The sequence below is a fragment of the Delphinapterus leucas genome, chromosome 10 (genome assembly GCF_059928025.1).
Source record: "Delphinapterus leucas isolate spDelLeu-1000000601 "Yukka" chromosome 10, BTC_Dleu_Yukka2, whole genome shotgun sequence".
Taxonomy (NCBI): domain Eukaryota; kingdom Metazoa; phylum Chordata; class Mammalia; order Artiodactyla; family Monodontidae; genus Delphinapterus; species Delphinapterus leucas.
In genome coordinates this window covers 90420984-90436391 of record NC_143138.1, presented here as the reverse complement: position 1 = coordinate 90436391, position 15408 = coordinate 90420984, and the positions used below count along the sequence as shown (strand labels likewise).

General features: G+C 34.5%; 1 protein-coding gene across 4 annotated transcripts in view; it reads right to left on the bottom strand.

Moving 5' to 3' along the window:
• CNTN6 (contactin 6) overlaps positions 1 to 15408 on the bottom strand; it is a 143355-nt gene that overhangs the window by 66983 nt on the left and 60964 nt on the right. For 2 of the 4 annotated variants that reach the window (XM_089919572.1, XM_089919573.1), the window contains 3 exons: positions 5655 to 5834; positions 2521 to 2657; positions 882 to 1011 (listed from right to left, as the gene is read on the bottom strand). The exons of 1 other annotated variant lie outside the window; for it this stretch is intronic. In XM_089919572.1, coding sequence (XP_089775698.1) covers positions 882 to 1011; positions 2521 to 2657; positions 5655 to 5834 — 447 coding nt within the window. Of the gene's footprint in view, positions 1 to 881; positions 1012 to 2520; positions 2658 to 5654; positions 5840 to 15408 lie in introns of all 4 variants that reach the window. One more of the 4 variants, XM_089919571.1, reaches the window with a different exon arrangement.

The window sequence follows — 15408 nt, the reverse complement described above, 5'->3', positions numbered from 1 at the left end:
TTCAATAAATGCTGACTGAATGAATAAACAAATGAATCGATGTCCATCACCCATATGCTCCTGAAACTGTCTTTTTGCTTAATTCCTCCTCTCTTTCATCTCCTGTCTTTTTACCACTAAGAAAGCCTTAGGATGAAAGATATCAATGAGTCATTTATCCTGACAGACACCACTGGTTGACTGTCCCAGAATATCATCTGCAAACCACTTCTATCTCAACATTTTCCACTATAAAGTCTTATTTTCCCAGCTTCTCTTGAGGTCTCAGTGGTCACATGACAGGGTTCTAGCTAATGACATAAAAGGAGTCTGCTGTAAGGGCTCAGAAATTTTTGCTTTACTAATGAAAAGGACTGTCCACTCTGTCTTCTTCTGCTTTGAGTGTGGACTTGATTTCTGTAGCTACAGCAGTCATCCTGGAACCAGAAGGCTACAAGCATGAGGAAAGAGTTTAAAGAATAACGTCATCAGGTCACAGTGCCATTGCTCATCTACCACCCATGAAGTTATTACTGAGATAAAATAAATTGTTTAAGTCTCTATAAATTGAGGTTTTCATTTCTTATTTTCTTATTTTCAGCTGGAAACATTCCTAATAGATGCTTTTGGGGTTGTATTCAAAACCTCATGCTGGGATCAGCTTTGGAGGAGCCACTTCTGGTTTGGATGAACCCAGTAGTGGGCTCCTCCAAGCCCTAATATGTTGCCCTAGCAGAATAATAATTCTCACTTCACATTTTTTTAGAAGCTAATTTAGACATTTTTCATTATTTCAAGGAAAAGCAATTTCTAATTTACAGAAAAATTGGATTCATATTACATATAATCAGAGCTTGCTAAAATGTCAGTTTGAATTTTTTGGCTATAAATGAATGACTTACCTAATACTCTCAATTCTGCATTTGCATAAATTATCTGATATTTGTTTTCTGCAGCACATTGGTAGATACCAGAATCTGACACATTCAGCATAGTTATGATAAGTGTCCCATTTTCTATTTGAATTCTTTCCTAATAAAAGAAAAGTCACATAAAGATGCTAGTGTGTTAACGTAGGTATTCTCTTATCATTTATGCATATCTATGAGCTATGATACTTTGGTGTATGAGAACTGTTGCTTATGAAAATGAGGTTAGTATACTTCAAGGTCCTGAGAAGCTTTCTGGAGTTTAAGGAAATGGAAGTGTTCTTAGTATAATTTTAGTGGTTAGTATATTTTATGTTACCTTATTTCTTTGAATATTGGCATTCTTTGCATAGAAGGTATGTTACCTTTCTGTTATACGGTATATAAAATAATTTGGAATACTCTACCATTCCAGTTTTCCAGAAAACATGGTTTGACAATAATGTTAGACATGGATAGAGTGATTAGCAAATTTCCTTGAATTTCCATCATAATGTCTCAAAAAGACTTAAAATATGATGACGATAATTTTCTAATTCAGTACATAAGTTGAAAGAGCTAAATTCTTCTTTTCTGCAGTTGACTGTAAAGTATGTTTAAATAGCCAAAATCTGTTACACAGTCCCATTTGGAGTATAGAAATATAATTTTGAGTTTATAGAATGAAATAGTTTAATAGTGCAAATATAACTTTAAATATTTCAGGGTACCTATTACCATCCTCTAAAGATAACAAAAGTAGGCTGGAGGAAACAGGGAATGTTACATGCAATAGGGATTCAGGAATTAAATTTCAGTAAAGCCGAAACAAAGAACAGTGTTCCATTCAGATTCTAAACAACAGATGTTCCTTTTATCTCTAACTGTGCCTATAAGTGCAAAGTAGAGTGGAGAATTAACACAATTATTTGGATAATTTGATGGGAAAAATAACCTTGTCTCATTTTCTGTATATTGTAGGATAAGGTGTGCTTTAGATTGAAAAATGTGGATAACTGCCTCAGTTCTCTACTTCCCTAAGTTTAGAGACGGCCATTAGCTTTCATAAAACCAAGGTACTGGGTAATGATTAAGAGCTTGGGTTCTGGAATCAGATTATGCTTAGAATACTAATTCTAACATTTACTAGCTGCGGTGTGACCTTGGACAAATGGACTTAAGCCCTCTGACACCAATTTTTTTTCATTTATAGAAATAATAATCATACCTCTCTCATAAAATTGTCATGAGGATACAATAATATAATGCATGGAAAATATTTAACACAGGGCCTGGCTCATATGAGAGTTCAGTGGATGTTGTTGATGAGGAGGAGGAGGAGGAGGAGGAGGAGGAGGAGGATAATGATATCATGTGAATACGGATCCATCACTGAGTAATGTGTGACCTTGTACAAGTTGTGTTCTCTACCCTTAGTTTTCTCATTTGAAAAATGATAATATTAATAGCTATGTAAGGATTAAATACATTTAAGGATTAAATAAATTAGGGTATATAAAGATTATACTCTATTTCCTGGCACCTACTAAACATTCCAGAAACATAGTTTCTGTTGGTAACAAAATTTCCCTAGCAGAGTAGGTGAATGTTTAATATCAGCACAGTTGCTTACCTCTGGATTGAGGCGTTCACCATTCTTTAACCACGTGTACCAAGGGTTTGGCTTTCCACTAGCTTTGCATTCCCAAAACAAGCTGTCATAGATGGACAGGTATGTATTTTGGATTTTTTGTTCCCATTCTGGAGGGGCTGTTTCAAAAAGAAACAACAGCAGCTACTCAGCAAGTCAGTTATCCAAGACATTATTTTACATTCCAAGGACTGTAGAAATCAGAAGGACAAGGCTAACTGGGTCTGGTAGTACTGTACACACATGATTTGAGGGAAGAGAAATGCAGGACCCCCAAAGTGGGATAAGAGAAACCCTGTTGTAAATATCAGTGGACCTTTTGCGTAAGATTGATGTTTGCCTTTTGTCATTTTGCTGCACCTGTATAACAACTTGAGAGTTGTGGGAACAAGGCTAGAGAATAATTCTATGTTAACTATTAGTATATAGGTCAAGTTAGAAAATGTATATCAAATCTGAACCCTCTGTGGGCAAAAGGCCATTGATTACATTTGGATTAAGCTAAGTAAAATAATTGTATCTATACCCGATATAATTACAATTCAGTAGTTTGAAGCATAAATCAGATATCAGCCTCGTCACATTTTAGTACGGTTATAATCCAGTTTTTTTTTCCTACATAAAATTCTTGACAGGGAATGAGAACTTTTGGAGTTTTATATAGGTTAAGCATCTAACTTTGATCCTAGGCATGAATTTTCCAAACCTTATTTTCTAATCTGAGAACTAATCTACATAGTTCTGAAGCAAAAAGCAACTGGTATAATTGATGTTGAAATGTTATTTAAGTGTAAGGTCATACTATCCTTTCTAACATTCATGGAAACAGGGGTGTATAAGTTAAATGCTTTAAAATTAATATTTCTTCTATAATGATGATAGGAAAATTTCTGGATTTGCAATTTAATCCCTCTCCTTTGTTTAGGTCTATTCTAGATATGTTGGAGTGGAGGAGCCTTCCTTTGGAATCTCAATCTATTACCAGCTAGGTGTTTTACATGTGTTGTACTCAATTCTTCCTCCAAACTTTTATAGAGGATTTTGTTGTATGGGTGTTAGGTAACCTGCTCAAGAAGACATAGTTAGAACAGAGAAACCTATCTTTTTACTCTGAGAGCAGAGCCAAAGTCAAGGGCTTGTGTCCAGTTTGTTTATTTGGGAGTGCTGGCCAAGGGTAAGGTGTCAGGAAAAGGAAGAGTCAACAGGGAAGGAAAGAGTTAATGCAAGGATGAGTTATTGAGTTGACCACCAGCACGGACGATTGTTACCCCATCCTCTGTGAATGTATAAGGAATGCCTATAACTGCATATCCAGGAAAGGAGGAGGAAGCATTTATTCATTGGCTCTTTTTCACAGTTATTCAAGGGCAGTGCAGGTGTTAACTATTAGGACATCCAGGTTGTGTGTGCTTAAGTGCTGAGTAGGTTCTTGAAGGGGCCAAAGAAAACTGGAGCAGGAAACAAGATGGCCTTCTGTGGCACCTGCGGTAAGAATGTGTCAGGCTACACCTGCAAACCACGGTGCTGAGCTGGTCACTGCAGCAGTAGTTGGAGAAAGTGGAACTGAGAGTCTTTGAAATGATGCACAAGTATATCTGACTTTCAGGGTGTTTCCACTGTAACTTCCGCTTCCACAAAGATAGGACGTCCTTCAGGGAGGAGAGGAAGAAATCATGATGTCCCACTGTGGTGAAAAGTAAGCCTAGATTACCTCCTGTGGAAATCAGGGCAACTTCTAGTTACAGAACATGTTTTTCACAACCTTGAGGGATAAATGAAGGCAACCCTTAGAAGAACTGAGTGTATGGGTGAAATTGATTCATGTTTCTATTTATTATTTTTAAAATGTATAATTTGTAGGTAATTGTTCAGAAACGGCCCTAACATATGTTTGACCTGGAAGAAGAAATGCATGGTCATATAAAATCCACATAGCTTACAGGAGTTTGAGATATATATGGTTTGTTGCTTAGTGCAATAACTGTAACTTTAAACCATGTTTATTTATTTAATGTGTACATTCTTTGGATGCTTAGGATTCTGAAGAACAAAGTTTTAAATCTTCAACTAAGTAGGAACTACATTAAAAAAAAAAGCTTAGGATTTCAAGTCTACCATATGGGCTTGGGTTTTAGATTTGTTTTTTCCCCCATCAATGGTTATGTAACTCACTTAACTCCTCTAAATGTGCTCCGTTTTTTATAATGAAAATAATATTTTATAAACTTATTTTGGAGTTATAAGGACACAATATAGATGGATATTTTTCTTCTGATTACTTTATTATTGATTATAAATGTGTCACATAGAAACATGTCACATAGAAAATGACTTTTGGCCATGTATAAATACAGTTTTTAAAAGTCCCCTAGTACAGATGTGTTAAATTTAGCGAAGAAGTTAATAATATTTTTAAAGCAACAAACATTTTGATAATTATGAGGTATATTTTATGTTTTTTTCGCATCAAATAAAAGAAAAAGTGAATTTCATGCAAGTGTGTATTTTGGCCAGGATGAAAGAAGACATAAAGGCAACTTTCAGAAAATACATGCTTTCACCATCTCTCTTAAGTCCATGAGAGATTCTGATAATTGAGGCAAATATATTTTTTAAATGAAGTAATGAGTTTTTTTTTTCTATTACCTACATATGAGTAGACAATTATTGGAAATATAAACAAATACTGAAAACTACCATTAAGTATTATGTTTCTCCGGTCATTTTCTCCTTCTTTTGTTAAGTTCTACTTGGGATTATAATTAAGGTTTTCATAGGCTGTTGCTGAATGTTTTAAGGGAAATATATTGAATTCCATTCTACTTTGTGTTATAAACGTCTATGGCTTTTACATAACATTGCTGATATTTCCAAGGCAATTATAATAAACAATAGCATGCTATTATTTATTAGCATACTATGCTGAAATTAAAGCCATATTTTAAAAATGGTCATTCCCATCTGCTAATCATTGTATTAATAAGAAAACTTTCCTGGAAATGTGTCTTCTCTGTTTTTCCTATGACACTTTTCCACAACATGCTAAAGACCTTCCCTATTTACTATGAAGGATATGACCAATTATTTCATATACTTTTTGAAATTCATTAGCTCACCATAGAAAATGAGTTGACCTTTTGCAAGATTTCTTCCTCGAAGGTTACTTGCAATGCACTCATAGACGCCTTCATCTTCCTGTTGAAAGTTTGGGATTTCAAGGATAGCTTGGGATTTGCTGTACTTGACTTTCCCAGGCAACGGGCTTCCATCCAACCTCCTCCAACTAATATCAGGGACTGGACTGAACAGTTATACCTCATTAGAATAGAAGATGGCTCAGTCTTTATGACAGCAGGATAAAATAAGAATTCCTTAAGGATAACTCTCAAGGAAAAAAATAAATCAATATATTATATTTGACTAGTTTTCACATCATGCAGTCATTTGCCATTCACTCATCCAGCGATTTATAACACTTTATTAAGAGCCTGTCATGTGCAAGTCACAGTACTAGGATCAGGGAATAAACTGATGACTGAACTAAACATGTTTTCTGCCCTCATGTTGCTCACAGACTAGTGGGGAAACAGGCAATAAACAAATTATGAAAAACAAATATATTTGTAAATTGCAATAACTGAAACAAAGGAAATAAGGTGCAGAGATAATAGCAAGATTATATCACTTTAAATACGGTGGTCAGGAAATTCTTTGTGAGGATGTGACTTTTAAGAGGAGGCAAGCTCTCTCTATTTACAGATTCTAAGACAAAAATACAGATTCCTCTATAGCTAAATTGGTACTAATATGTAACTGAAGACATATGTGATGGGTGAGTTAAATTATCAAAGGGGATCAGTATTATATAACAGACCCAGATGAATTGGGAACACAGAATCTATGATCCTCAAAAGAATGTACTTATTTACACCCAAACTTAAAACAAAATGACATAAAAGATAACTTTACATTGTACTCTGTCTCTTTTCAGAAAAAATTTGTAAAGAATTCCTGTATTTATAGGAATTTAGCTTAAGGTCTTAAATCTAATACGTTTAGTCTAATACGATTATCTTTTAAAACAGCAAAAATACCATGGTGAGGAAGGCCTCACTTGTACAGATAGAATATAAAGAAATGTAGCTTATAAAGTTATAACCAGAAAATCTTCCCTAAACCAATCATTTGTAAAATCAATCCCCAATCTATTCACACTATCATCTTTCCTTTCTTACTTTCAAGTAATTCTTCATTCCCTTATGGATTTTCAGGTGCTTTAAATATTTCTGTTCTAAACATATTTCAAAAATAATAATAATAATAATAGTAAATCATTTTGCAAAGCCAAATTAGAGAACTTTGTAGACAATGCAGAATTTTTTTCAAGTCCATGAAACTGGTGTAGGAGAACCATTCAGTCACATACAAAGTGGTTGACAAATGAAGATCTACTGAGTCTGAGCAGTAACAACTGCAGAAAATTGGTGGTGATGACTGAGTAGAGACTTCAATTAAAGCAGGAAAACTGATGAAGGCTCAGGAATTTTTTATTGCAAACAATGATGATCCTGCTGTGCAAATCAAAGATATACATCATGCAGAAAGTCATACATGTGCTCACACATATTTCACAGGAAACATACTCCCCAATGTTTGATTCATCTGTTTTTCTCAGAATTAGCATATAGTGACAAATACAACTTGAATTTTGTTAAACACAACATCATTATGTATTATGATAAGTTTTGTTTTTGTCCTTTTAAAAAGCTTTGCCACTTGCCACAACTTTAGGTTGATATTTTAGTAAAATGGCATATTCTTGCCAACAGTTAACCCAGAGAACTGGTTTTCTTATTCATTCGCTTTATGAAATACCAAACTAAGAATAAAAATAAAGTTCTAGAAGAAAGTTTACTCACAGAGAAAGATTTCACCAAGTCTGGGGCAGTATTATCCAGTTTTTAAAAATACATGTAACGTGTATATGAACATGAAAAGTTAGTAGCTATAGGTGGTGAGAATATGAATGCCTTTTATTCTCCTTTTTTCTGCTTATCTCAATTTTTCCATTATTTTTTTACAATGAGCATGTATTACCCATGTAATAGAAAAATTCTAAGAAAATTTATTTACAAAGAGAAAAATATTATAAATAGAGTCTCTGATATTTATCTGAATTCATGATCCTTTGTTGTCTTTTTATGATAGTGTATCTCTGAGGTTTATGACAAATACATGCAAAATATTCAACTAAAAAACATTTTAACCTAAAACATTCAGACAAAAAAAAAATTTCAGTAAAGACTATTTTCCCATTGTTATATCATTGTTCTTTATTTTAACTATAAAGACAGAAGTCCATTTTTAACCTAACTAAATATCTAAATCTCTGAACCAGAAATTAAATGGTTTGACATTTAATAATAATAACTATAATATCACAATGAAGAGCTACGGTTTATTAACCACAGACTATGTGCCAAGCACTATGTGTATAATGTGTAAATATAATTTCATTTTCTCTTTCTATAAGTGAAAGTGGCACAGCTGGGATTTATTTCCAGGTTTCTTTGTCTCAGAATCTATGTGCTTACAAGACAAAACAGACATCACAGCTATGTAAAATCATCCTCTGATAGCTTTCAATTTTTGTGGTTTTGTAAAAGTGAATCACCATCTTAAGTGGCCCAATTAAGTGGAGGTAAAAAGAACAAGTCCCACCAATCCCAATTATTGTGACCTTTCCCTCCAAAAGAACTCAGTGAGGACACTGGAGTCTCTGGACAAGCATTTTTCCCTTGAAGGATAAAATAATGTATCCTATATAGACATACCTTTCCAACAGAAGTAGTGTAGCAGATAATGTCAGTGCTTCACCCGTTTTCTTTCTTATCCCTTAGCACCCCAAATCCTGATGTGCTTTCACCCTCAACAGTTAGTACATGCATCATTTTGCTGTCAACTACCCTTAAGCTGCTGTAGCTAACTTTTCCTTCACAAAAAAAGAGCTGAAAACAGGAATTTACATACTCCCTGGGGCAACTCTCAACCAATAACTGACTAAATGAGGCGTAAATACTCCAGCTCCCCTGCCCCTGATGGTGGAATACCTCTAGGTGTGACCTGCACTCTTTCTAGAACTCCTGTACAAGACTGAGGCAAATATATCTTCTGTGGAACTTTGCATGACGTTATATTCTGCCTGGCTACTCTTTTGTCCCAAGTGGGCTTGTCCATTCCCTGATGCGTTCTTCATAAAAGCTCTTCTAAAAAGTCACTTTAAAAAAAATATCCTTTCAAGATCTACTTCTTGGAAAACAGTTTATTAGAACCCCCAATATGCTCTAATCATATTCCACTTTGATTATAATACCAACTGTAAGTACTTCTCAATATGGTACTTCTATATAGCCACTAGACACATAAAAATGATATTTTGTGGAAGTGAACATTAATGGCATATAAGACCAAAAACTGAGCAGTAGAATCCTTGTGAAAAACCATGAGTGTGGTTTATATTTTCAGAACAATGCTCTATAGGGTCAAAATTACACTAGAAGGCACGAAATGTGAAAGAGACATGAGGCTGAAGAGAGACATAAGTTTCTCCCTTAAAGAACACCCTCTAGATCTTGTTTTTCTTACCTCAATTATGTTTGGAGTGATATATCTTCTCTCATAAACCACTCAACTATTGAGAAGCTTATAAAAATTCAGTGAACTGGCTTCTAACGTAACTTTCAATTTTGAAGAAAGGTATAAGAATTAGACCTCTGTATTCTCAGTCTGCAGTGGACATGTGTTGGTTTTTGTGTGTGCATTTTGATTTTCCTTAGAAAACCCAATGCTTACTGTCTTTAGTCTATCTGATTTGAATTGGGAGGACTATACCTCTGGCTGCAGGACTGAGCACAAGATTCAGGTCTTGCCATTAGAAGCTAGTGTACCATGGCCACCATAGTTGGTCAACTCTGGAAACTAAGACAACCCAATCAGAGACAACTAGACTCAGTTCTGGGACTGCTTTTGGAGGAGTTATTAAAGAGAGGATCTTTTGTCCCTAGGGTTTCCTCAGACAGTGGGATATAGCTTGGAGCTTCTAGGCAGCACTTTTCCACCACATGGAGAAAGTGTCTTTGAAAGTCAAAGTTAACACAAAAGAAGGAAACGTGGGATTCTTTACATGTCTAGATTAAGTCATGCTTGATGCCCAAAAAAATTTAAAAAAAAAATCTCCTTAAACATTTCCATTAGTCAATACAGTCTCTTTTTGTCTTATGCCTTTTTGAGTAATTTTCCTGCTGCTTTTGTCCAAAAAAAGACTTTACAAATAGTGTCTGAATGCCTGGGTTCAAATCCTAGCTATGCTATGTTCTATCTGTGTGATCAAATTGTATGATATGGTAGATTCCTTCAGGATATCATATTTTATACTCTAGATATTTTAGAATTCTCAGAGCAACTAAACTATCAAAAAATAGTCACTCAGACATTTAAACTTTTTAATCAAAAGTCTTATCAAGTGCGTTTCGTGGCTATATTTCATGTTAACAAAATTTCTAATGGGAGAAAAATCAAGCAGTTTTATATGATTTCACAGTTACTAATTAAACGTTGAGATTTTGTTTTCAGATTTGTTATGTCAGTACAAAATATGAATGTCATGAGCCTCTTGATTACCACTGGTAATGTGAGATATAGGATCATGGAGAATACATGTAAAACGTGCATTTTAATGAAAAGTTCCCATTTAGTCTGGGCACTTTTTATAAAGACACTAAATGAATTGCTTTAGATTTCACACCGTCTCTCTTTTCTGAAGACATGCCAAATGGACAGTGGGTAGAAAGAACTAAAATCAACAAAAGATGAAATTATTTTAGTAATGAGCTTTAGTTTTAAATGCAAGTTAATTTTTCCAAGAGATAACATTCTGTATAAATGATAATACTATACTAGTGCTAATATTAATAACAAAGCTATTATAATAGAATACTATTTATACAGTACAGAGCAGAGTGCAGTTTTTACACTTACCAGCTATATGTTATTGCACATTTATAACATAAATATTCTCATTTATAGGATAGGGCTTAACACTAGTATGTAAGTCACAGGATTAGAGTGAAGATTAAATGATATAATACATTTCATGTGTTTAACACATTGTCTAGAACACTTTAAACAATATATTTTTTGTGTTAACGACAAGTTAAAAATAATTTAAGATTATTATGTTACTGTTATCATTTCAAAAGCCAGATTCCTAGCTTATATTTATGTTTTCTATTCTCCTTTAAGAACTCCATATGACTAGGCATTTGACATAAATTGATTTATGAATCATACATAAACTAAAATCAAATCTCCACACTGTGAACGAAATGGGTACACAAGCATGCACATATGTCTCTAGAAGTAAATTTCCTGCTTCTTCCTGTTTAATACACTGGCTGGTAAGGAGATAATGCCTCTGATCATAGCGGTAATGTTCATTTCCTCCTCATGAGAGCAGGGATCTCTCAGGTGAGATATAACATGCTTTGCTGTAAAATACTTTTTTTTTTTCAGCCTGGCTTATCATCTAGGGCCATTACGGTAGAGAGGAAAGGAATTAGACAACATTCTCCAAAGAGAAAAAAAAATGCATTGTAAGAAAGCTGAACATTTATTTATGAATATTAATAACCATTAATTGAGTGCTTACTGTATACCAGGATTGTGACAGATGGTGTCCATATGTCGAGTTAAATACTCAGCTGGAAGTTGTTAACAATCCTAATTACCTTTTTGGAATGGTACTCACGTTTAGACAGGTAATTTCTGCTAAATTATGACCTGCCAATTCTCTACCACTTAGAGTTCCAGTACAGGCTAATTTACTGTGATCCACCTTCCAGTTCTCTGAGTTGCCACCCATTCAGTTATTAGCACTAGTAGACTCCTTCTCCTTCTGTGGCTTTAGCATTCTATTTAGGATCTACCTAGTTTGTCCACGATGATGATATTAGTGATGTAATATTCTCTGGCAGTTCATTTTAATTTAAAATAAGTGATCTATTTAAAGTGCAAAGTTAATATATTAATATATGAAGAATGCCATGCAGCAAGGGAGATCTTTGAAGGGTCTTCAGAATGGAGATTATTATTAAATCTCTTGAAACTCTGTCATTTAAAGGTTAAGTTAAAATACATAGTGCCATCATCTTCTTTTTTTTTTAATCTTCACAAATATGGTGTCAAAATCCAGCTTGGATACAAATCTCAATAAAGAAAATCAATTTGAAGCAACTCTCTCATCCAGAGTTTCCTCAGACCATAGATGAGGCATTCATGAACCGTGTATTTCAAAAAACTTTGCAAAAGCCTTTTCTTATTTTGTTTCTATATTTTCCTGAAATGTGAGTCCTCACAGTTCTAAAATACTACTAGATCATAAAAGCAAAGTTTCTTTCTTCCTCCTTCCCTCCCTCCTGCTTTCTCTTTCCCTCTTTTTGTCTCTTTCTTTCTCTCCACCCTTTCTCCCTTCCTTCCTTCCTCCCTCCCTCCTCCTTTCTTCCTTCCTCCCTCCCTCCCTTCCTTCCTTCCTTCCTTCCTTCCTTCCTTCCTTCCTCCCTTCCTCCCTCCCTCCCTCCCTCCCTCCTCCTTCCTTCCTTCCTTCCTTCCTTCCTTCCTTCCTTCCTTTTTCTCTCTCTCTCTCTTTCTTTCTTTCTTGCCCCTCCCTCTGGTATTGTGCTTCTTAAATAAGCATTGCCATAAATAAGGACTTTCATTCCTTACTCTCTTGTCATTATGCTTTTACAGAGTGAGCATCCCATTAATTTTATCTGGAGACAGAGAATACATTTGTTAACCCTCTGGCCTAGTTCAACCTGAACTGGAAGTTAAATTAAAGCTATTCACACTCTTGTATGAACTCTGCTTCAGTTCTATACTTTTAGCCATGAATAGAATTTTCATTACTAGTGCTATTTGAGAAAGCTTATATTTCTTCCCTGGATTTCTTAAATCTCATTATCCACAGCTTAAATCCAGGCCATACCAAGTTTTTTAACTAGAAACTGGTACAGAGAACCTGTTTCCTAAGATGCTTATATTTGGGATTATTCTTAACTTGAACCTCATTTCAGAAAATCCCGTCAGTGGCCATTTTTAATCGAAGAGAGGGAAGCAGAATAACAAAACCAGCAAGGAGTGCCTTTGTTAAATTTTCAGACTTCAGCTAGCTGCTTTCATTTCCTCAACTTGAAATATTCATACAAAGAGCTTGGAATATAAGATTGTCCTATGGGGATACAATATGGATAAATTCATGAGTTCTGTAGAAAAGCAGTCTTAACTGTTATGGAAAAAGGAAAATCTTTTTTTTTTTTTTTCTGAGCGATCTAAACATAGTCATGATCCTGTTCTACTGGTCAGTGTGTGTGTATACCAGGTTTCCCTTGGGGGAAAATGTTATCATGTGCATATATTTATCTGGTATTTGACACGACACTACAGTTGCTGCAGCCAATTGAAAAGCCACAGACGGTTTGAATGTAAGAGCAGTGGTAGCAGAATAGTACTTACATGTAGAGTGAAAGGACACAGGTGAGTTTTGTGTAAATGAGTGCAAATTATCTAACATCTATGAGTGCAAATTACCTAACATCTCTGAGCCTCAGCTTTCTCTTTATAACTAGAGGTAACAATGGGTACGTAAAAGTCTTCTTGAAAGGATAAAATGAGGATATACTATGAGAATACATTCTGAAATATAAAGTTTGAACCAATAATAAAGCTTACTAAGTTGCCTTATTACCATGATCATCACATAGGGACAGGAAGGTTCTATCATCCAAAGAGTCCCTAAAACTTTATTGCTATTTTCTACTCCACAATGTGAGTAATAATTTGCACATGAAACATAAAACTGGAGCCCATAATTCAAGGTGTGGTAGAGCCGAAAATGATACTGCACTTAGCAGTTAATTGACAGCTTCTCCATAATGTTTTATTAATACATAATATTAACCCTAAATAAATACTTCACCAATCATATGAGTGCTATGTGGCACTACAGCAGAGAAAATGATAATTTGGTTGAGGTAGGTTCTCGAGGCACATGTTCCTTCAGAATTATGTTCAGAATTATAACTCTTTAAGAATTATAGGGCTTGACCTTAGCTCTGCTCATAATCATAAACTTTCATATAAAGGAGACATTGTATATGGTTTATTATATTTAATCATTCTATTATTAATAGATCTAACATTTATTGAACACATTATATGCCAGGCACTGTGCTAAGTGCTTCATTGAAACCATATAATAATACCATGAGACACAGTACTATTGCTATTAACATTTTGTAGATGAGGAGATTGGGACTAGAATAGGTTGAGTAACATGCCCAATATCACACAGTAAGTTTTCAAAGAAAAGTTTTGAGCTAAAGTCTGTCTTTCCATAATGAACTCTAAACCACCATGTTTTTCTGCTCCCGCATGAGCTAACCAGCTACAACATGAGAATCACCTTTTTAGTCTGTATAATGTGTGCTTAGAAATATATTCTTCACCTAATGAGTTAACATGTTTTATAATCAGTGGGTAGAGTTCCTTTTGTCCAAGGGCCAGAAGATGAAATCATAGAGTTTTTTTTTTTTTTTAACATATTGAGATGCCTCCAAATTCCAATAAAGGTTCTACACATGGGTTCCAAGGTCAGCTGGAAAAAAGAAAGTAACTTCTTTTCCTTCAGCTCAGTTCCAACTTGGATTTGAAATCTTTCTCTCCTGCAATTGCCAGTTACTTAAAAAGTAAGAACTGTAGGTCTCCTGAGAAAAGTGGTGATAGACTGGAATGGAAAGGATGAACAGTCACTTGCAGAAGCATATATATTCTTCTTGGATGATTTTTAGAACCTTTAAATTAATTTAGTTTTGGAAACAGCAGTGTAAAAATCCAATTTTGTTTTTTGAAATAGAAAAAGAATGAAAGGAATGTTTGCCATTGAATTCAGCATGTGTGTAAGATCAAAAGAGACCCAACTTGTAACCTAGGGTCCTGGTCTTTGAAAGTGGATCCTCTGCAGTGGTTCTTCAGGAGAATTTGGCAACATGTATCAGAAACCTTAGCTTTTATATTCCTGTTATCCAAAAATTCTAATTTTTAAAAAATATACTGAGGAAGTTCACATGGAGATGGGCAAAATATAGCCATTAGAATATGCATTACATCATTATTCATGACAATAAAAAATGAAAACAAAACGAAAGGAAACTAAATGTCCACCAGTAGGAGACTGGCTGAAAACATACATCTGAATACCCCACTGTCATTACAACTGAGGGTACAGAAAACTGTTTAATGACCCAGAGATACATTCATAGTGTACATTTAAAAAAAAAATTAAAGCATTTTACAGAAGAATATGCTGAAACAATTTGAGCAGCAAAATAAAGCAATATTGGATTATGACCGAAAGTATGAAATAAATATCTACTAATCAATACTGATATAAATAAATGATTGGATAAATTAATAAATGAGGAGGGAGAAGTGAAAAATCTCCAATGAGGAAGAATTCCAAATAAATTACATAGATTAGAGGAGGTGTAGCATGACTCCCTACTCATTAGGTGTGGACAGCACATATTAACCTCCTTCCGAAGACTCAAATGTAAAGAGAGAAAAATGAGTATGTTTATGGTGGAGAATCCTGACAAAACTGCTTCCACCAGGTGATGAAGGGCAGCATCAGTAGCCATAGATCATTGTGATAGAGAGTAACCTTAATATGATGTGCAAAAATGGCACCTTACCTTTGTAGTCTTCTTACCCAAGACCCATAATCTCAGACTAATTATAAGAAAAATAGTAGACAAA